The sequence below is a fragment of the Chionomys nivalis genome, chromosome 6 (assembly GCF_950005125.1).
Source record: "Chionomys nivalis chromosome 6, mChiNiv1.1, whole genome shotgun sequence".
In the NCBI taxonomy this organism is placed as follows: domain Eukaryota; kingdom Metazoa; phylum Chordata; class Mammalia; order Rodentia; family Cricetidae; genus Chionomys; species Chionomys nivalis.
In genome coordinates, this window is record NC_080091.1 from 99806970 (window position 1) to 99830084 (window position 23115).

The 23115-nt window shown below is 41.2% G+C and overlaps 1 protein-coding gene across 1 annotated transcript in view; it reads right to left on the bottom strand.

Moving 5' to 3' along the window:
* The window catches only part of Mtf2 (metal response element binding transcription factor 2), a 41538-nt gene extending 20025 nt beyond the window's left edge, over positions 1-21513 (bottom strand). Inside the window, exons 1-6 of the mRNA XM_057772737.1 lie at positions 21260-21513; positions 7582-7780; positions 7387-7468; positions 1305-1400; positions 971-1071; positions 428-576 (exon numbers count right to left, since the gene is read on the bottom strand). Of these exons, the coding sequence (XP_057628720.1) occupies positions 428-576; positions 971-1071; positions 1305-1400; positions 7387-7468; positions 7582-7780; positions 21260-21264 (632 nt within the window). The 5' untranslated portion in view covers positions 21265-21513. The remainder of the gene's footprint in view (positions 1-427; positions 577-970; positions 1072-1304; positions 1401-7386; positions 7469-7581; positions 7781-21259) is intronic.
* Positions 21514-23115: the final 1602 nt, after the last annotated feature.

A 23115-nucleotide genomic window follows, 5' to 3' on the forward strand; every position in this document is an offset into this window, starting at 1 on the left:
GGCAAAGTGGCCTCCACAGCACACATTTTCCTCTATAATTTATTTTAATGACACATCTGGCATAAGGAAAAAGATGAGGGAGGGGAGAGGAAGAAGAGGATGGGAAAGAAGAGAAACGAAGAAAACAGTAAGGCATTTCCTTGGAGATTTTATTTGAACTGATTCTTCATACATTTGCAATTCACTATGATTGCTACACCACACTCAGCAATAATAAGACAAACAAGCATAGTAGTGAGCACCGGTAACCCTGGTGCTCTTGAAAAGGCCTTAAGAATGTGAGGCCAATTTGGAAGTATATATAGTGAGACGGGGTCTCAAACCAACAAAAAGGTCTTCATTAAAAAAAAAAAAATTAAAAAGAAAAAGAAGGTAATATACGTTAGTAAAAATGACTTCAAAGGACATTAGATAACTGTTTACTTACTCTCCAGGGCCTCCACAATAGCAGTAACACTGCTGGACATTGGTTTTATGACCTGCATCCCACTCAAGGTCTGCCACACTATAGGGCAATGTCTGCTTCATGACTTGCAATGCTTTGGCATTTGGTCCTTTCTTAAGCGCACCACCCCTCTATATATTAGAGGGAAACATTTGAAAAAGTGAAGGTCAAATTTTTTTAACCAAATTTTCTAATTTATAATTCTGTAATTTAAAATTCCTGGCACTACAGAAATAATATCCATTCTGATATTTCTATAATATCATACTGTCTGATTTGTTATTAATAATACAATTATTTTGTTGTCTTCTTTCAATTTATTGTCCCAATCCCCACACCACTATCAGAAAGTACAAAAATAACCATAAGCCATTTAAGGATCATTAGTAAAACAATAATTCTTTTTAACCAGCATTAGCTGCTAATTTCATTCAGAACAAACTTTTCAATGTACACAGTCATTTCAAAAATAATGCCTTACAAATTCCACTTAGGGCTTTAACCCAAAACACTTTTAAAAGATACCTTTGTTGTTGTTGCAAAAACACACTGCCGACAGAGCCATTTCTCATCTGAGTCAATCACACTCGAATCAATGTGAGGTGTGTGACACAACTGATGATACCCTTGATATCAAAAAAAACACAGAGCAAATTCTATTTTATTAACAAGCACTGCAGAATATAATTTCAAGATGATATTTTAGTTCTAGTTTTGTCGTTCCCTCCATTATAAAAGATAAATAGATCTTACAATAAAGTTTCAAAGAAGCAAGACAAGTACTGACAATCTTTCATCTTCAATGGACTCACTTGGATTTAGTAACATTTATACAAAACCAAGAAGAATGAATCTTTACCTTGACCACACTTATCACATATAACCATTTCATTGGGAGCTTCTGAATACTCTTCTTGACATATTGTACAGACCATTTCCCCACTCCCAGTGGCTCCTGAAATATGTAAAGCAACATTAAACAGTCATGAAGAATTCCACAGAACTTTTTTTTATGACTCAGTGTAGCCATTGGGCTTCCTACCATGGCAATAAACCTCAGAACTATAAGCCAGCCCCAATTAAATGCTTTCTTTTATAAGAGTTGCTGTGGTCATGGTGTCTCTTCACAGCAATAGAACCCAAACTAAGACACTGAGGGAGATTTATTAACACTAGAAGTTTTCTGCAGAACACACCGACTCGGGTTCACGTCTTCACTCATGTTATATACATTAGCATCATAAGATCACAGGGAATAGGTAAGGAAGTTATGTGCTCCCTTTCTGGACTTAAGACAGTTCTTTGTATTCACTAATTATAAAAGAGGCTCTATATCAAGGATTTCATGGCTGAAACCTAGAAATAAAATGTTTAATAATGTACCCGAAGAGAATTCTACAACAAAAATTGGAAGTGCCAGTTAATTCTATGGGTCACCTAAGAAATTACACTTTCTTCTTCTTTTGTTTTTTTTTTTTGTTTGTTTGTTTGAAACATGGTTTCTCTGTGCAGCCCTGACTATCCTGGAATTTGCTCTGTAGACCAGGCTGGTCTCAAACTCAAGAGATCTGCTTGCCTCTGCAAAGACATGCACCACCACCACCCACCTTAATATTTTTGTTTTTAAAAAAATAAATAAATAACGAAAGCTTAACTTCTTCCTTTCCAATACGAATCCCCTTGATCCCCTTATGTTGTCTTATCGCTATTGCTAAAACTTCAAGCACTATATTGAAGAGGTATGGAGAGAGTGGACATCCTTGTCGTGTTCCTGATTTTAGTGGGATGGCTTTGAGTTTTTCTCCGTTTAATTTAATGTTGGCTGTCGGCTTGCTGTAAATAGCTTTTATTATATTTAGGTATGATCCTTTTATCCCTAATCTCTCCAAGACCTTCATCATAAAGGGATGCTGAATTTTGTCGAATGCTTTTTCAGCATCTAATGAAATGACCATATGGTTTTTTTCTTTCAGTTTATTTATATGGTGGATTACATTGATAGATTTGCGTATGTTGAACCAGCCCTGCATCTCTGGGATGAAGCCTACTTGATCATAATGGATAATTTTTCTGATGTGTTCTTGGATTCGGTTTGCCAGTATTTTATTGAGGATTTTTGCATCGATGTTCATGAGTGAGATAGGCCTGTAATTCTCTTTCTTGGTTGGGTCTTTGTGTGGTTTTGGTATCAGGGTAACTGTAGCTTCATAAAAGGAATTTGGCAATGACTCTTCTGTTTCTATATTGTGAAATACATTAAGAAGTATAGGTATTAGCTCTTCTTGGAAGGTCTGGTAGAATTCTGCATTGAAACCATCTGGTCCTGGGCTTTTTTTGGAAGGGAGATTTTTGATAACCGTTTCTAATTCTTCGCGACTAACCGGTCTATTTAGCTCGTTCACCTGTTCTTGGTTTAGCTTTGGTATATGGTACTTATCTAAAAAAATGTCCATTTCTTTTGCATTTTCCAGTTTTGTGGCATACAGGCTTTTGTAGTAAGATCTAATGATTCTCTGAATTTCCTCTGTGTCTGTGGTTATGTCCCCCTCTTCATTTCTGATCTTATTTATTTGCGTGTTCTCTCTCTGTCGTTTAATTAGTTTGGAAAGGGGTTTGTCGATTTTGTTGATTTTCTCTAAGAACCAACGTACTCACTCATATTTGGTTTCTAGCCATGAATAGGGGACGTTGAGCCTATTATGCGTGATCCTAGAGAAGCTAATTAAGAAGGTGAACCCAAAGAAAAACATTTAGGCGATGAAAGGAGACAGAGACAAAGACCCACACTGGAGCACCGGACTGAAATCTCAAGGTCCAAATCATGAGCAGGAGACAGAGCACGAGTAAGGAACTTAGGACCGCGAGGGGTGCACCCACACACTGAGACAATGGGGATGTTCTATCAGGAACTCACCAAGGCCAGCTGGCCTGGGTCTGAAAAAGCATGGGATAAAACCGGACTTGCTGAACATAATGGACAATGAGGACTACTGAGAACTCAAGAACATTGGCAATGGGTTTTTGATCCTACTGCACGTACTGGCTTTGTGGGAGCCTAGGCAGTTTGGATGCTCACCTTACTAGACCTGGATGGAGGTGGGTGGTCCTTGGACTTCCCACAGGGCAGGGAACCCGGATTACTCTTAGGGATGATGAGGGAGGGGGACTTGATGGGGGAGGGGGAGGGAAATGGGAGGTGGTGGCGGGGAGAAGGCAGAAATCTTTAATAAATAAATAAACAATAAAAAGAAAAAAAAAGAAAAAAAGAAAAAGGGCAATGAAGGTACACAACTTTAAGTCCAGCATTCAAGGGAGAAGCTGGCAGATCTTAGTTGAGTTTGAGACCAGCCTGGTCTACAGAACTAGTTCTAGGACAGCTAGGGCTGTTATACAGAGAAACCCTGTCTTATAAAAAACAAAACAAAAACAAACAAACAGCAACAACAAAAACTTTCTCAGCTGGGTAGTTGTGGCGAACATCTTTAATCCCAGCACTCAGGGAGGCAGAGGCAGGCGGATCTCTGACGTGGGATTTCCCCTCTGTGTGCTGTGATTACCATTAATGAATAAAGAAGTTGCCTTGGCCTGTTGAAAGGGCAGACCTTAGGTAGGTGGAGAGGATGGAACTGAATGCTGGGAGGAAGAAGACAGAGTTGAAGAGATGCCATGGAGCCACCAGAGTCAGACACACTGAATCTTTGCTGGTAAGCCACTGCCATGTAGCAATATACAGATTAATAGAAATGGGTTAAACTAATATGTAAGAGTAAGCCAATAAGAAGTTAGAGCTAATGGACCAAGCAGTGTTTTAATTAATACAATTTCTGGGTGATTATTTTGGTTCTGGGCAGCTGGGACAAGCAAGCAGCCTCCTCCCATGAGCAAGCAAGCTCCTCTGGCCTCTGGCAAGGCAGAATATAGCCAGGCTGGAAGAGATATATGGAGAGGGCAGGCAGAGTCAGGGAGATGCCATGTAGCTGCCTAAGGAGACAGATGCCCCAGAACCTTACCAGTAAACCATGAGCCTCCTATAAAATAATAGGAATGGGTTAATTTAAGATGTAAGAGTTAGTTTATAAGAAGTCTGAGCTAATCAGCCAACCAGTGTTGTAATTAATATAGTTTTTGTGTTATTATTCAGGTCTAGGTGTCTGGGAAATGAACAAGCAGTCTCTATCTACAGACTTCCATGAGTTCCAGGTCAGGCTGGTCTACAGAGCTAGTTCTAGGACAGTCTAGGCTACACAGAGAAACCCTGTCTCAAAAAAACCAAACCAAATCAAACCAAACAAACAACTTCTCTGGGCAGTAGTGGCATATGCCTTAAATCTCAGCACTTGGAAAGCAGAGGCAGGTAGATCTCAGAGTTCAAGGACAGCCTAGTCTATACATCGAGTTCCAAAACCGGACTACACAGAAAACTACCTGGAGGAATTAACAAGACATTTCAAAGCCAGGTATTGTTGCATACACCTTTAATCTCAGCACTCTTCTTGAGACAAGGTCCTATTATGAATCTCAAACTGCCCTGGAACTTACTCTGCAGCCCAGGGGTTTGCCCTGAACTCCTGTCGCATTATCAGGGTCATCTGTCTATGAAGCACTAGCTTTACAGATCTGAGGCCATAGAGAAGTGATGGTCAAGCAGATGAACTGCCCATGTACCCTCAGTGAGAAAGCATTAATGCTAGGCTTCAAACCCAGATGTGCCAGAAGCCATGGTCTCTCCACCAAACAATATTTCTTCTACCAAAGCATTTTCACACAGCCTGTGTTCAAAATTATAACTTCTAATAAGTGCATAACATTCCATCTAGTGGAAAAAAAACAAATTTGCTTTATTACCTCTTAATGTATATCACATAGGTAACACAGAAGGTACCAATTATTATTTTGCCTGCTTTTGTATTACTGACTGTTTATTTAGGTCTTTTGTCCCTTCCAAATTTCCTGATACACCTAGTGGGGCTTGTTCAATAATTCCTGGGTTTACGGCTGTAATCAGAGTAGTCAATCTGAGCTCAGCTTCTCGTGCTGAATGTGTTGTTTCACAAGAAAAGGCTGCATAGCCCCAGCCAGGAGTAGGTGCCTAAAATGACGCCCACTATATCTACATGGTGAAGAAGAAAGCAATTCTGCAGAAAAGGAGTTATTAATCCAATAAACTGTATGCATTCACCTCAAGAAACAAACTTAAGAAAACTGGGAATTATAGTTGTGAAATCCAAGAATACCTTTTTTTACTATAAAATTTACATGATTCCTGATCTAGCTAAATTGCCCATGGTCTTCCTTACTACAAATTAAGGCATCTACAAAGTCTCAGCTTTTTCGTCTTAGTAATGCCAAAATGCTGGGCAGGGGACGGCTCCACTTGCTCCTCATCACAAGTGTGAGTCCAGACCCAGTAACCATAGCATTCCTACAAACACTTGTAAGCCCAGCTCGGACGGGGATGGTATGTGCAGAGACAGGAGAATCACTGGGACTTGCTGGCTTTTAACGTCAGTGAGGCACAGGGAGAGACTTTGCCTCAAATGCATAGGTAGAAAGTGAGAGAGGACAATGTCCAACACATTCTTCTGACCTCCACACATAACCCCTTACACACATACATGAATAAATAATAAATTTTAAAAATAGCTATCATATATTTGCTTAATTAAAGCTAGAAAAGTCTCTTTATAAAAGCATGGTAGCAAACAGTTTTAATCCTAACACTCAGGAGGCAGAGCCAACTCTACTTTTTGTTGAGTTCGAAATCAACCTACTCAATATAGCAAGTTCCATGCCAGTCGAGGATATGTAGAGAGACCCTGTCCGGGGGTAAAAAATGCAGGGCACTGATGGAAGACTCTTAATTCCACTCGGAAGGCAGAGACAGGTGAATCTCTGAGTTCCAAACCAGCCTAGTCCAGGGCTACACAGAGAAATCCTATCTCAAAAAAATCAAAATAAAATAAATAGCTACATCAGGGCTGGAGATGGCTCAGTGGTTAAAAGCTGGTATTGCTCTTGTAGCTGACCAGAGATCAGTCCCCAGCACCTATGGGCTCACAACTCCCTGTAGCTCCATCTCCAGCTTATCTGACACATCAGACCTCTTCAGTCACCTAACTACATTCACACACATATGTACACTTTTTTATTTTCTATTTTTAAATGCAATTTTTAATTAAAAATATAAAAATAAAGCTATAGCAAACATTGCCACCTAGTTTCTTTTTTAAAATATCTTTCCATTTATTATTTTATTGGTGTTCTCCTGTATGTATGTCTGTGTAAGTGTTGGGTCCTGGAGTTGTGACCTGCCATGTAGATGCTGGGAAACCAAACCCAGATCCTCAGGAAGATCAGTCACTGTTCTTAACCTCTGAGCCATCTCTCACCACTCAGCTTCTTTTTCAATTTTTTTCAATTATATTTTATTAATAAACTTCTAGAAAAAGATCTGCTGAATAGATTATAGAGTACATTTTTATTCATTTAATGCAACTGTTGAAAAAATAGCCAAAACAGAAATCTACATTGTAAACAGCAATGCAGGAATATATGATTTCACAGAACAAAAATTAATACTGGGCATTAAAACCCTCCTAAGCCCGGCAGCAGCAGCACGCATCTTTAATCCCAGAAGTCGGGAGGCAGAGGCAGGCTGATCTCTGAGCTCAAGACCAGCCTGATCTACAGAGAGAGTTCCAGGACAGGTTCCAAAGCTACAGAGAAACCTGTCTCAACACGATCCAATTAAACTATAGAGAGCTTTGTTTATAAACAAGGAAAATAATTCTATATATTAATAAATTCTTAAACTTCTCCTCATACACGCTACTGAGTAGTAGGAAGACACTATATTCAATTTATTTAGCCCCAGAAAATACCATGTTGAAGAAAGCTAAATTTCAGTGTATATCATGTTCTAGAGGAACAGTAGCACCTGCCTGTTTGGATGTCCTTCCAGAGAACCCAGGATTTAGAACTGTCCTCAAATATGATGAAGCAGCTCTGTTTCAATATGTTTATCTGCAATACAGAGAAAGAATTCAGGTATCTCTTAAAATTATAGGTGTGAATTAAATTTTAAATTATTTAAAGGTTTATTGCAAATACAGCAGAGGTCTATTAAGATAACTTGCCTTTTTGATAGTTCCAAGATAAAATAAGCCATCTGACCACCTAGCTAGGACATCCTGACCCTCTTCAAATTTACATGCTGGCTTTTTGGCTTTATGTCCATCCTGTAAAGACAGCTTGTTCAAGGATGCTGGGGTCTTTTGGTTTCGACGTAAAGGAGACCGCTTGTGGACCAGTGAGTTACCTGCTCCTGTAGAGTCTCTAGTCAGGAAATAAAAACCAAATATAAGATTTATAATGGTTTACATCAATGATATATTTCATATGTTAACCAAAACTTTTGGTATAAAGCCTTAATTTGTGAGAAAAACAACAAATAACTCAAATGGCAAATGCTTTCTATATAGATTTTTTAAAAAGAGCAATAAATAATTCATAATATTTGCTCATTGCCTACCCTAAGTGAAGCCAGGATTCAGCAGTCATTTCACCAAAACATTTTAGGGTAACTACCTCAAAAACAACTGGGTACGGTGGATAAGCCTGAACACCAACACTGGGCAGCTGAGTACAAGGAGACGTTCCAGGCCAGCTCAGGTTACTTAGGAGTTCCAGGCCAAATTAAGCTACATATATAGAACCTTGCCTTTAAATTAAAATTAAAAGGGGCTGGAGAGATGGCTCAGTGGTTAAGAGCATTGCCTGCTCTTCCAAAGGTCCTGAGTTCAATTCCCGGCAACCACATGGTGTCTCACAACCATCTATAATGAGGTCCGGTGCCCTCTTCTGGCCTGCAGACATACTCACAGACAGAATATTGTATGCATAATAAATAAATAAATATTTTTTAAAAATTGAAGATTTAATAAAACTATACAGACAAAAAAGAGAACATAAAAGTTCAGTTAAAAAAAAAAAAGGAAGAAACCAAAGATGGGAGAAAGTCTTGGTAGTGAAGAACAAAGGAAACATGTTTTCAAAGCCTAAAAATAACACAAGTTTTAGGAATCATGCCATGCTACAGCGTGGGATCTTGAAGACATGACACTAAGTAAGACAATCCAGAGAAAACAGACAAGTACTGTTTAATTCTGGCTTTATGAGACACATAAAACAAACTCATAGACAAGAAGTACCATGGAGGTACTGGGGGGTAGGAGGAAGGATCAAAGAAATGTATTTTAAAGATGTCTGAAAAGAATTAAAAACTGATACCGTCCTCCTAAATTGCTGAAAAATGTTAATCCAACATTTTTTTGTATGTATCCAACAAACTCAAAACCTACAAGTATAGTAACTCTGAAAAGTCACTGAAAAAAGGAAAGGTAAGCCAGGCGGTGGTGGCGCACGCCTTTAATCCCAGCACTTGGGAGGCAGAGGCAGGCGGATCTCTGTGAGTTCGAGACCAGCCTGGTCTACAAGAGCTAGTTCCAGGACAGGCTCCAAAACCATAGAGAAACCCTGCCTCGAAAAACCAAAAAAAAAAAAAAAAAAAGGAAAGGTAATTTTCAAACCAACAGAAGAGAGCTGAGTATGTTCATGTACCAGGCCTTTGGTTCCATCCCCAACACCGTAAGACAAAAATAAACAAAAGAAAACCAGGTGCAGGTGTAGGGGTACACACCTATAATCCCAGTACTGGGCAAGTGGCCTAGGAAGATCAGAAGTTCAAGGTCATCCTCAATTACACAGGAAGTTTGAGAAGTTCAAGACCAGCCTATATAAATAAGCAACCATTTTAAATTCAGGAATTTTGCATCCCTTATCTAACTAACCCAAACTTGAATAGCATAATTAAGTATAAAAAAAAAAGTCAGTGGAATGCTCCCTAATTCTGGAATGGAAACTATACGAAGTGGCCAACATTCCCAGACACCTTCATATTCTTTGCTGTGATTTCAATATACCTTCTGCCTTCTTCGTGATGGCAATGTACACTGCACCCATTCTTAGATCAAAACATCAAACTTTAATCCCAGCACTCGGGAGGCAGAAGCAGGTGGGTCTCTGTGAGTTCGAGGCCAGCCTGGTCTACAGAGCAAGTTCCAGGACAGGCACCAAAAGCTACACAGTGAAACCCTGCCTCGAAAAAAAAAGAAAAAAAAAAAAACCATCAAATTTTGTAATTTTTCATTTCCTAGTGTTTCTTCCCTTCTCCTGAAATTGCTGATATGCTGTGTTTTGTAACAAGAACTCAACCTAGTAATAGTTACACTTACCCTTTGGCCTTATTTCTTCCCCTTCCTGTACACAGCCAAATCTCTAGAAATGCTATCAAGAAGCCCAGCACTTAGGAGGCAAACGCAGGCAGATCATTCTGAGTTCAAGGCTCAGTCTACACAGTGAGTTCCAGGTCAGCCAGTGAGACCCTGTCTCACAAAGTGGGATTGGGGAGAGAACTACATAAGATGGCTCATCTGAGAAATACTCCCCGCCCTCAACCCCACATGGCAAAGAACTGACCCCATAATCTGACAAGTTGTTCTCACCTCCACATGCACGATGACATGCATGCACATCCATACTCAATAAATACTAAAATGTGGGTACAGGAAGATGGCTCAGCAGGAAAGGATGCCTACTGTCAAGCGAGATACCTGTCCTCAGGATCCACATGGTAGAAGGAAAGAACTCCTACAAATTTCCTCTGACCTCCACACATGATATACATACACAGCCCACATATATACATAAACATTCACACACACAATAAATAAATAAATACAATTAAAAAAAAAAAAAACAGTAAGAAGTTGCCAAACCATGTTTAACAATACAGATTTGTATGTAGAGTCAGAGCGGTGGTGCACACCTTTAATTCCAGCCACTCAGAAGGCAAGAGGCAGGCAGATCTCTGAGTTCAAAGGCCAGCCTGGTCTACAGAGCAAGTTCCAGGGCAGCCAAGGCTATACAGAGAAACCCTGTCTCATAAATAAATAATAAATATGACAGAAGAAAATAAATGAATAAATGTAGCAAAATTGTTTTTTAAATTGTCTTTATTTATGTGTGTGTGTGCGTGTGTGTGTGCCTATATAGGAATATGTGCACACAGGTGCAGATGCTCTTGTAGGTCAGTGATATCAGATTCCCCTGTAACTGGAATTACAGGCAGCTGAGAGCCTCCCAACATGGGTGTTGGCAACCAAACTCTGCAAACACAGTACACACTTTTAACCACCGAGCCATCTCTCCAGCTCCTGGGATACCTAATTTGATAGAGAATGTCACTCTATTCAGAGCAAAAGGTAACAAAGGGTTAAAAAAGTCTTCCCCTGATGGTTTACTATCCCTACATTAAATAAGGACCTGACTCAAAAACCTGGTAATTAGCTGAATGATGTAAATAATGTATATTAAAAAAAAAGAAATAATTTTCCCCATCCTATCTTCTCATTTTAGTCCCCTAGTTAACTAGGTTACCTTCTGAATTAATGTTAGAGCCTAGATAGCTTAACCTAAATAATCTCTGGACCAGTGAGATGGCTCAACAAGTAAGGGTACTTGCTGCCAAGTTTGAGAACCCGAGTTTGATCCTCAGATCCGAAAGACTGGAAAAAATTAACTGCAGAAAGTTGTCCTCAGACAACTACAACATGTAGAATGCTGTGGTACACAGATATGTGCACACATACCAACAACATGTATTTCAAAATGTAACTGGGCGGTGGTGCTGTAGTCCTTTAATCCCAGCAATCGGGAGGCAGAGGCAGGCAGAATTCTGTGAGTTTGAGGTCAGCTTGGCACATAATGAGTTTCAGGACAGCCAGCACTACACATTATAAAACCCTGAAATGGGGAGGGGGGAGTTGCATTGAAAGTACTTTCTGAGGGGCTGGAGAGATGGCTCATTGGTTAAGAGCATTGCCTGCTCTTCCAAAGGTTCTGAGTTCTATTCCCAGCAACCACACGGTGGCTCACAACCATCTGTAATGAGATCTGGTGCCCTCTTCTGGCCTGCAGACATACACACAGACAGAATATTATATACATAATAAATAAATATTTTTTAAAAAATAAAGCACTTTATGAGGCTATAATATCAAAACACAGATTAAGATCTAGCATATAGCCCTCACACCAAGGGGATAGTTTAAAAGTGGGGGGAAGGAGGGAGGTAGTTAGGGATGAGGAAGTCCAACAGTTAGGGATGAAGAATGATCAAAGTACATTTTATCAGCTGGGCAGTGGTGGTGCACACCTTTAATCCTAACATTCAGGAGGCAGAGGCAGGTGGATCTCTGAGTTTGAGGCTGACCTCAAACAAAATGAGTTCCAGGACAGCCAAGGTTACACAGAGAAACCCTGTCTTGAAATAACAAAATACATTGTATCAAGTTCTCAAAGAATTAACAGAAAGAGAAAAATACAATTTAAGGATCTAGCATAGTATAATTTCTCAAAATAAATAAATAAAAAGAACAAAAAAAACCTGTCATTTCAATTATTTTTGCTTCTATTTTAAAAATGGGTCTTTACCCTACGTACAGCCTATGCTCTAAGGGTAGAAAGCTGTTCAAGCTGCGTGCCATATCCTCCCGAGTTCTGAGCACACTGCACAGGTAAACAATAAACAGTCAGTAAACCAGCAGTAACTGGCTGTTTAGTTTAGGTTAGATTTAGTAGTTGAAATCTAAGGGCTGAATGATACCACCCCAACCCAGGACTCACCTCCCTAGTAGGAACTTTCATCCCTCTATTGTGCCGCTCCACTTTCCTTCCTCCTCTCTGGGAACAGCCATCAGCCATGACACCTCCACCACAATCATGTTTTCCAGTACCCTTGCCACTACTCTATCCATGATGAACCATTCAGCAGCTAAGGGAAAAAAGGAAGGAAAATCTAACCCTACTTCACACTGCCACCATGCAATAAAGCACTTCTCCCTGATTCACCAACTTATAAAGCAAAAAGATCTTACAACAGTAGGGAACACAACTAGGGGACAAAACAACAACAAAGCAAACAAATCAAACCCACCTGTGCTATCCTTACCCCAACCCCAGGAACAAGAAGGCTCATCTTTTTGGGGGTTTTGGTTTGATCTGGCTTTTAGTTTTAATGTTTTGAAACAGGATCTCACACTATAACTCAAGCTGGCCTATGCTTGCTCAATGTTGGGATTACAGGCGTGAGCCACCACACAGAGCTTAAGTCCCTTCTAAAGGCACAAAACTGCTGGGGTTACATTTTTTCCCAGAGTTTCTTCTACTCCCTGTGATCTGAAGGATATAATGTAACAAATTAGGGAGAAACTTTTGGTGGAATCTTTTGCCCAGACTATGGTTAAATTCACAAGGCTCAGGGGAGCCATCACAGGACCCAGGCACAAAGGAAGTAGCAATCTACTTAAGGTCAATCCTATACCAAACCTATGGAGAAGTAATCCTTTTACCTGAGATAAAGTAAAATAAAATCTGAGCCTGGATGCTTTCCTTTTAACTGAGGAATATATGAACACCTAACATCAAAGAAGCCAAAGTTCTACAAAGATCAGAAAGCAAAAGGCAGGCAGATTCAAACCTAGCTCTAGCACTGAAGAAAGAGACAGCTCAGTGGTTAGGAGCACTGGCTGCTCTTCCACACAACAGGTCAGAACTGTTTACAGCCCTAGCCTCAGGGGCTCTGTACCACCACCACCACCACCCCTTTAAGGCCTTCGCAGGTAACAAGCACACATGGATACAAAGATAGACAGACAAAACAATTTTTTTTAGGAAAGCTAGCTCTACTCTATTTCTTAGGTTTAGAGTTTAACAAACATTATCATACATAAAAAATTTTAAATTAGCCAGGCAATAGTGGCACATACCTTTAATCCCAGCATTCAGGTGAAACTCTGAGTTAGAGGTCATCCTTATCTACAAAGCTAGTTCCAGAACAGCCAGAGCTACACAAGAGAAACTGACTCAAAAAAAAAAAAATTTAAATAGTAAAACACTGCCAGGAGAGCCGAGTGGTGGCGCCTCGCACCTCTGATCCCAGCACTCAGGAGGCAAAGACAGGCAGGTCTCTGTGAGTTGGTTGCCAGCCTGGTCTACAGAGACAGGAAAGGCTCCAAATCTACAGAGAAACCCTGTCTCAAAAACCAAAAACAATAACAGTTCTATAGAGAAACTAGAGATGGCTTAGCAGGTCAGAGTACTTGATGCTCCTGCAGTGTTGTTTCCTAGCAACCAACATGGTATCTAACAATTGTCTGTAACTCCAGATGTTCTGACATCCATAGACACCAAGGAAACACACAGTGAACAACGTACATGCAGGCACAACATTCAGACACATCAAATGAAAGTAAGTACATCTAAACAAATAAAGTTTTAAGAATCAGTGGGAAAGCTCAACAGGTAAAGATGCTTGTCACCAAGCCTGATGACCTAAGTTCTTATCCCCAGACGTATGTAAAACTAACTCCCTGAAGTTAGTTGTCCTCTGATTTCCACATGTGTGGCATAGCAACCATACATACACAATATGAAATTTTTTCATCTGGGCTGACAATGCTCCTTCCAAGAGCCAAAAACATCTAATAAAATTCCCAATACCACGCATGAAAAGCCCACTGCAGCTGTTGGTCAGTGTTGTCCAAGAGAATCCTAAAACATTACAGGCTATTGCTATTGCCCTTGGTAGAAAGTAAGTCTCTACTGCTGAAGATACCATGAACTTCAGACACTGGGCCTAGAGACAACTGAGCTAGAACTAACCCCTAAGTACTAACTTTCATGGTTCCAGAAGGTGCCAATGTAAACTACCAAAAAAAGGAAGCAACAGTCCTACTCCACTATGATGTCTATGAAATAGAACACCAACACGGCACGATAACTGTGAGGGTGCAGAGGGGCATGCAGACCTAGGTAGTAACCAATTGGATTTAAAACCCACACAGGGAAGAGGGAACTCTTGCCTGGTACTGGAAACCTAATCAACTACCCAGGGCTAGTAAAGTCTTGGATCTGGTACTGGAAACCTAATCAACTACCCAGGGCTAGTAAAGTCTTGGATCTGGTACTGGAAACCTAATCAACTACCCAGGGCTAGTAAAGTCTTGGATCTGGTACTGGAAACCTAATCAACTACCCAGGGCTAGTAAAGTCTTGGATCTCGTAGAATCTACAACTGCCACTTTACTAGACCAGCATAATCGCTAACTCTAAATATGTTCCCTTATGCCCACCCAGAGTTAAGTGTAGTCCTCACCCTCATCAACTGATAAAACCATTACATAAAACCACAATCGATCGAGAGTTGTGGAGTCCAGTACCAACAGATACATTTACAATACAACTCCTGTGCCTAAGGCTCTGGGAACACTGAGGAAGAAGGGGACAGAAAGACTGTAAGAGTCAGAGGAATAGGCAGTTTGCTGTGACCATAAAGTCTCACCAATATGACTGCCTAAACATGAGCTGAACAAGGACTTTAATCCCAGCACTCAGGAGGCAGAGGTTCAAGGCCAGCCTGATCTGCACAGTGAGTTACCTGTTTCGGAAAAAAAACAGAGAGATATTCAACACAGACAGGGAAAATCAGGAGACCTCAACCCTACACGAAGAACTTCAGGCAATTAAGGAACTGCTAGTAGTGGTAAAATAGCCTTACCCAGGAAACAGCACACCAGTGTGTTATCCTATATCCAACAGTCATCCCTTAAAAGATACACAAATAACATTATACAGACTAAGAATATTTATGTATTTAGAAATAAATATGTATAGGTATATACATACATGTATGTATGTACCAACAATTAATAAAGGGAGGCCACGAATTTGGAAGAGAGCAGAGAGAGAGGCATACAGCAGGATTGAGACGGAAGAAAGTATGTACTTATATTAATCTAAATAAATAAAGGAAATTATTTTACTCCATAAATATTAGTCACTGAAAATTAAGTAGCTTTAACTGGCACACAACCTGCAATTCCAGCACTCAGGAGGTACATGAGACTCTGTCTTAACAACACCAACAAAGGATACTTAATACTCATATTTAATTCTTCATATTCTGATATGGTTTCCCCGCCCCAAGCTGATCCCAGATCCTCCCCCTTCCCCACCCACTGAAATCCATATCCTTTCTCACTCTCATTAGCATACAGGCATCACATCTAAGAATAAAGATACAATAAAAACAAACCAGAATAGGACAAAACAAACTTTTTGCCCAGAATTCCTAATGTATCCTATTCCCACATCATTTTAAATCACCAAAGGTAATTTCCAAGTTTCCCTTTCCATGAGTGACCCTTACTTCCAGAGCTCAGTGTTCCTGCACCAATCTGGGAAGGCCAGTCCTTATTCCTGTCACCTTAGACACTCACGTCATGACAGAGCTGATATAGATATGGATAATTTGCATTGATATAGATTTTAAGGTCAAATTTGTTATATGTATACGTATTTCTGATCTTGATTAAGGTATTGTGATTGTGTAGTTCATTTAAAAATGTAATGTATAATTAAAAAATATAGGTTGTTAATGGATAATCATAAATAATAGTTAAGCTTGTAGTTATGTTAGTTAGATTTTCTGGATATATAGAGATATATTTCAGTTAGATAGGCATTCTTCATATCTTTCAAAGACTACAAAATATGGCATTTAATGTTTTAATAACTTAGGGCTTTTCATGATAATGAGACACGTCTGCTCCTGGCAGCACCAATCTACTTCAAGAGGAAGATGGGCATCGAAGAGGCTCCTTATGGAGTTTGATAGCCATTTGGGCAAGAAACTGCTCTTGCCTGGACTGTTGCATAAACTGGACACAGAGAACCCTCAGAGAGAGGACTACTAAACTTGCCTAAAGGTGAGATGGTCTTTCGGGGTTCCTGACTCATGAAAGAGTCTACAAGACATTCTGCAGGACACAGCAGAAAATGACTAAACTGTCTTTAAAATTTCCTGCCTCATGAAAATGTCTGCTGGATACTATGGGCCTGAAGGCTAAAGACAGATGCCCCAATGGTACAAAAAAACTTTGGGTGACTGTACAGGCAACAAGATGTCTCTGTCATTTCTAGAGTTTTGGATTTCTTGTTTGCATAGGTAATATTATATCCTTCTGGAGTCTTTGATGGAGTTGAAAAATGGTTAGTTATAGTTATAGTTTTCCTTAGTTATGTTTTCCTTAGTTATGATAAAAGATAAAATAGATATAAATATTGTAACTATAATTCTTGCTTGATAACCGTTTTGTTATATGTAATTTTACTATGTTAAAGTTAAAGCCTTTCTTTTTTGTTTAAACAAAAAAAAAAAATGATGGAGAGTTACTTTCATTTAATAAAGAAACTGCCTTGGCCCATTTATAGGCCAGCCCTTAAGTGGGTGGAGTAAACAGAACAGAATGCTGGGAGAAAGAAGCTGAGTCAGGAGTCGCCATGATTCTCCCACTCCAGACAGACGCAGGTTAAGATCTTTCCTGGTAAGCCAGCTCATGGTACTACACAGAATATTAGAAATGGGTTAGATCAATATGTAAGAGCTAGCCAATAAGAGGCTGGAACTAATGGGCCAGACAGAGATTAAAAAAATACAGTTTCCATGTAATTATTTCGGGGCATAAGCTAGCCATGCGGGCGGCCGGGTGCCGGGGACGCAGCCCTGCCGCTCAATATTACAACACAGAGCTTTCCAGATCACATATGCTTTGGCTACAGAAGTGGCACATAATAAACTTCTCTAGGGTCTTCTGGACCTAAGAACACCTCAGTCCACACCACAACTCACTGGTAGGGTCCTAGCTAGGAAAGGCAGGACAGCTTCAATACAGGATTGCCAGATCAGGCTGGGCAATGAATGACAACTCAATAAATTCCTAGTCACAGAATTTTATGTTGTAAATAATTTCCCCAAGAAGTTCGGTGCTATTCATCAACTATACTCAGTACTATGACGGGAAAAAAAATGGACTCTATTGAGTGCCAGTCCTTTCTTCCTTTATCCTTCACGGCTTTAAATTTTATTAGGAATATATGCATTCAGTACTATTCTCATTGCTGTGTAAAATACAGGAAAAAAACAACATAAGAAAGTGTGCGTTTTGGCTCACAGTTTCAGGGCACAGTCCATCACAGAAGATGAGGCATGGCAGGAGGAGCTGGAGGCAGGAAGATCAGGGTTCATGCTCAGCTTGCTTCCTCCATTTGATTCAACCCAGGACCCCAGCCCATGGGTGTGCTGCCTCACATAGTCAGGGTGGGTCTTCCCTCCTCAGTTAAACCTTTCTGAAAACATCCAGATCTGTATTTCCATGGTGGTCCTGAATCGTATCAAATGAACAATGAAGATCAACCAGCACTATATGTCTAAGTATAAGGCCTAATTTTAATCATATTATTTACACCTTGGTAAATCAAATTTACTTTTTTTTTTTTTTTTTTGCAACAGGGTCTCATGTGTCCCAGGATAGCTTTGAACTCCTATATAGTTGAGAACAGCCTTGATCTTTGGATCCTCCTGCCCCCACAGCTAACTGTGAAGAAATACATTCATGGGTTAGAGATGGCTCAGCAGTTAAGAGCAGTGGCTGTTCCTTCAGAGGACCTGGGTTCCACTCCCAGCACCAACATGGGAACTTACAACCATCTGTAACTCCAGTTCCCAAGGGGTCTGCCATCCTCTTCTGGCCTCCATGGACAATGCACCCATGTGGTTCATACATATATACAGGCAAAAACTCATACAAATAAAAAAGGCAGGGAGGTGGAAGCATACGCCTTTAATACCAGCACACTTGGGAGGCAGAAGCAGGTGGATCTGTAAGTTCTGGTCTACACAGTGAGTTCTAGGACATCCAAGGCTACATGGAGAAATCCTGTCTAGAAAGTGAGGAGGGGGGAGGAGAGGGGAGGGGAGGAGGGGGATGCTGGAGAGATTGTTCTGCGGTTAAGTGCACTGACTGCTTTTCCAGAGGACCCAGGTTCAAATTCACCACCCACACAGCAGTTCACAACTGTCTGTAATTCCAGTTCTAGGAACCCAAACATTCATGGCAAAAGCACCAATGCATGTAAAAAATAAAAAAAGAGAAAGATGCATTCATTACCACAGAAGGTTAAATTTTAGAATCACTATAACGGGTGAAAAAATATCCTTTATGGGGCTGGAGAGATGGCTCAGCTATTAAGAGCACATACTACTTTTTGGAGAAGAACTGAGTTTGGCTCTCAGCACCTGTTAGGCAGCTCACGACCACCTATAACTCAAGCTCAAGGGGATGTCATGGCTTAATGTGGGGTTCTCCTCTGTATGCTGTGAATGTTTTATTACCACTGATTAATAAAAAGCTGTTTGGGCCAATGACTTAGCAGAACACAGCCAAGCTGGAAGAGATATATAGAGAGAGTAGGGGGAGTCAAGGAGACACCATGTAGTTGCCAGCCAGAACCTTATCGGTAGGCCACAGCCTCATGATGATTCACAAATTAATAAAATGGGTTAATTTAAGCTGTAGGAGTTAGCTACAAATATACATAAGCTATTGGCCAAACAGTGTTGCAATTAAAACAGTTTCTGTCTTATTCGGGTCTGGGTAGCCAGGAAAAGAAGCAGCAGTCTCCGCCTACAATGGCTCTGGCCTCTGTGCACATTGGCACATATATCCCTCCATATATACATACATACATACATACATACACACACACACACACACAAGCACATATTAAAAAATATTTTTAAATGTCCTCTACACTTTTTCCCCAAAATTCAGGATGCAATCAAACTTGTATATCATTTGACCAGCATGTTTGTCCTATCTAATCTCAGCTGTGTCCTTACTCATTTTTCTGACGTGTGATAGTTTTGTATTCAACTATCTTGATATCATGCTCCGTTATGAATCTATTTGTACTTTCATCATGGCTAAGGCCAAGGTTCATCAGTTTTAGCAATTGTGTAGCTTGGAGGTGTAGTATGGGTATGTGTGTGTATGCGTATGTTCGTGAGTGTGTGTGTGTGCGTATGTGTGTGTGTGTGTCCTATCACTCCTCATTGCTCAAAGTCAAATTTCATACTCTACATGGGCACCAAACATGTCTATCGTTCAACAACATCACTCTTAACACTTAAAACTACATTCAACCCAGGGGATAATTCTCCATACTACACATGGAAGCATAGTACTTCAAGTCACACACCAATGACAGCTGCTGACGTTAACTCAGAATCAAGAAATAATATCACTGAGGTAGCTCACACCTTTTATCTCAGCACTCTGGGCAGAGGCAGCCTAGTCTACATAGTGAGTTCAGGACAGCCAGTTACATAATAATGAGACCTTGCTTTGAAACTTAAAAAAAAGAAGAAAAGGGGGACTCCATTTAAAGCATTATCCAGCATCCTAAAAGGTCACTTAAGAATTTTAAGTTTACAGGGCTGGAGAGATGGCTCAGCAGTTAAGAGCACTGGCTGCTTTTCTAGAGGACCTGAGTTCAATTCCCAGCACCCACATGGCAGCTCACAACTGTCTACAACTCCAGTTCCAGGGGATCAAACACCCTCACACATGCATACATGCAGGCAGAACACCAATGCACATAAAATAAAAATAAATTATTAAGAAAAAGAATTTAACTTTACCTTATTTGACCCACAATTACTTTTAAGTTTAATTCCCCCCAAAAAAATTTCCAAAAGAGAAATGAAAAAATGGAAATTGAAAGCAGTCTGCAGACAAGATAATATTAAATGCAACCTGATCTGAAGGAGAGAGTTACTACTAGAGCAAATGGAGTCAAACCAACCACTATTTAGGTAGTTCTAGCTCTGCTTTGATCTCATGAGTGCTTTTCTAGGTTATTCACAGACTTGTCTGGGTTTTCGAATTCTAGTTTCTAGTACACAGTAACATCTCCAACCAAAGTTAAATGTTTTACTGAAAGAATACAATAGCATCCCATACACCTTTTTCTATTGTTCACAAACTCTAGAATGACTCAATAAATCCGTCTGCTCCTTGTAATTTCTTCCAAAGAAAAATTCTAACAACCAAGGACATCGTACTGTAAACCACAGTTAAGAGTTCTGGCACTATGGAAATATGTGAAGAAAGCCTGGTTTAGTTAAATCCCTTAAAGCCGTAATTACCTAGGCTGTGACGATGAATAAAAATCCCTGAGCAGAGAAACTTTAATTGAACAGAAGAAATGCCTCCTAATAAAAAAAAAAAGTATCTCTTCCCCCATATCAATCCCACTTCTCCCCTTGAAGCTTCCAAGATTTGTTTTCCAGGCAATTTCCCTCATCCTTACACTGCATCAGGCCCGTCCGCTAAATTCCTACACCCCAATTCCACAAATACCCTCTGGTTCCAAACTGATCCGTCCCTTGGCGCCCCTCGACTAGACTCCCCACATTCTGACGGTTCCTCCCCTCTGTTCCCCACCCCCTTCATCCCCAGGTTCATCCTGCCCCTCCAACCGTCTCCCGCCCCCAGGTTCCTTCCTGCCCTCCAAACACAGCTTCCCTGTCTCAACGTCTCCAGTTCCACCAACCGACTCCCCGAAAGCCCTGCCCGTTCTCCCAGTCCCTATTTTTTACCAACATTCCACTGACTGCTCCTTCCCATCCATTCTTCAACACAGGCACCAGTGCAAAAACACCCACACACAGGAGTCCCTTACCCGAAGCCGGATCCTCCATCTTCCCCCCTTTCTTTTGCTTTCTTTCTTTCGTCTCTTCCCCCATCCCCACCTCCTCCAAGAGAGTCGGTTCCCGGGCCAAGGTTCTCTCACCTCATTCGGTCACTTAAGTGGTGCCAACCGCTTCATACAGGAAAACAGAAGCAATCACGTCCCCGTGGGCGCTTCCCCGCGAGTCCGGGCACTCACCGGGCACCCGCCCCAGCGGGAACCCTGCGCACACGCACACACGCGCACACACACACGCACACCGAATTCCTTGGGGACGAAGGTCGGGGAGGAGCGTGTGCGTTCTCACACCGGCCTCAAACACGGACCACTTCGCTGCGGCCCTTCGCCATTTTGGTTTCCCGCGGACTCGCGGTGCATTCTGGGAGCGCGGAGCTACTCCCAGGCCGAATGGCAGCCCTCCAGGGCCGCAGAGGGGCGGGGACTGCGCGGCGAGCGCGGAAGGACACCGCGCCCTCCGTCCCGGACCGGCGCTGAACAAAGAGGGACTCTTTAATGTCGCGATGGGACTGAGTGCTGCCGCTGCCGGTGCAGACACAATAGTGAGCGGAGCGCCTGCAGACTCCGCCGCTCTTTAGAGCACGGATCGCGTCCAGCCCATCGTGTGCAGATCTTTTTACGTCCTCAGAAATAGTACATCTCGCTAGGCTGGTTTCCTTTCTGTGGAAATATTAACTGACAAAGTACTTATGCCTTCCCCCGCGAGGCCTGCTGTTAGAATTCCCGTAAGTGGGGAGGAGACCCTGGATGTCAAAGCTCGTTCAATGAATGAATGCTCTCCAAACCCAAATTTATTTGGCATCTGTATGGGAGATTTTCACTCTTTTTTTTCCTTTGACAACGAAAGGGGATTCTTTTTTTCTGTTTACCTGCTTCGCGACGTTTCCTAATTGTAACAAACCCTGAGCATACTCTTCTGCAATGCAATTGGTTCTAGGAACACAGAACTTTCATACTATCGTCAACTGCAAACCGGAGTTCCAACTGATAAACGGGGGACACGCTTATCTCCTTGATTATGTATAGGTGTAACCCAACACGTGTAGAAACACCTGCAATACCTTCAGATTTTGTGAAAATATCTTCAGTTATAGTTTTATCGCAGATTACGTCACAGAGACAGTCGGTACTGTGTCTTTTTTCTCTGAAAAAGTGGCCTATGCTACTTTCACTTGTATTTCAAGAGTTCCCTTGGAGGGCGATGGTGGGTGGCGCGTGTCTTTAATCCTAGCCCTCAGGAGGCAGAGACAGGAGGTCTCTCTGAGTCTGAGGTCAGCCTGGTCTACAGACCTAGTTCCAGGACAGCCAGGGCTATACACAGAAACCCTGTCTCGAAAAACCAAAAGAAAAAAAGAGTCCCCTTTACCTAAACTCTTGAAAAATCTAGTGAATAAGCATATTCATATATACTATAAATATTTTTTCTTTTCTGTGGAAATAAGGTCTCTATTGTGTAGCTCTGGCTGCCGCTCACTACATAGACAAGTTGGCCTCAAATTCACAGAGATCTACCTTCCTCTACCTCCTCAGTGCTGTGATTAAAGGCATGCTCCACCATGCCTAGCTTTGTATTATACAGTATTTTATTCAGTACATTTCAGTCTTTCTCTGCCTCTCTTTGTGTGTGCCTGCGCGCGCGTGCGGGCGCGCGAGTGTATCTCTGTGTGTGTGTGTGTGTGTCTCCCTGTGTCTCTCTCCTCTCTGTCCCTCTCTTTCAACACAGGGTCTTACGTAGCCAAAGTTGGTCTCAAATTAGCTATGTAACTAATGCTGGCCCTCAGCTCCTGATTCTCCTTCTTCTGCCTCTTTTTTCTGTTTGTTTGGTTTTTGGTTTTTGAAGACAGGCTTTCCTTGTGTAACAGTCCAGGCTGTCCTGGAACTCTGTAGACCAAGATGGCCTCGAACTCACAGAGAGCTTCCTGCCTCTGCCTCAGGAGGGC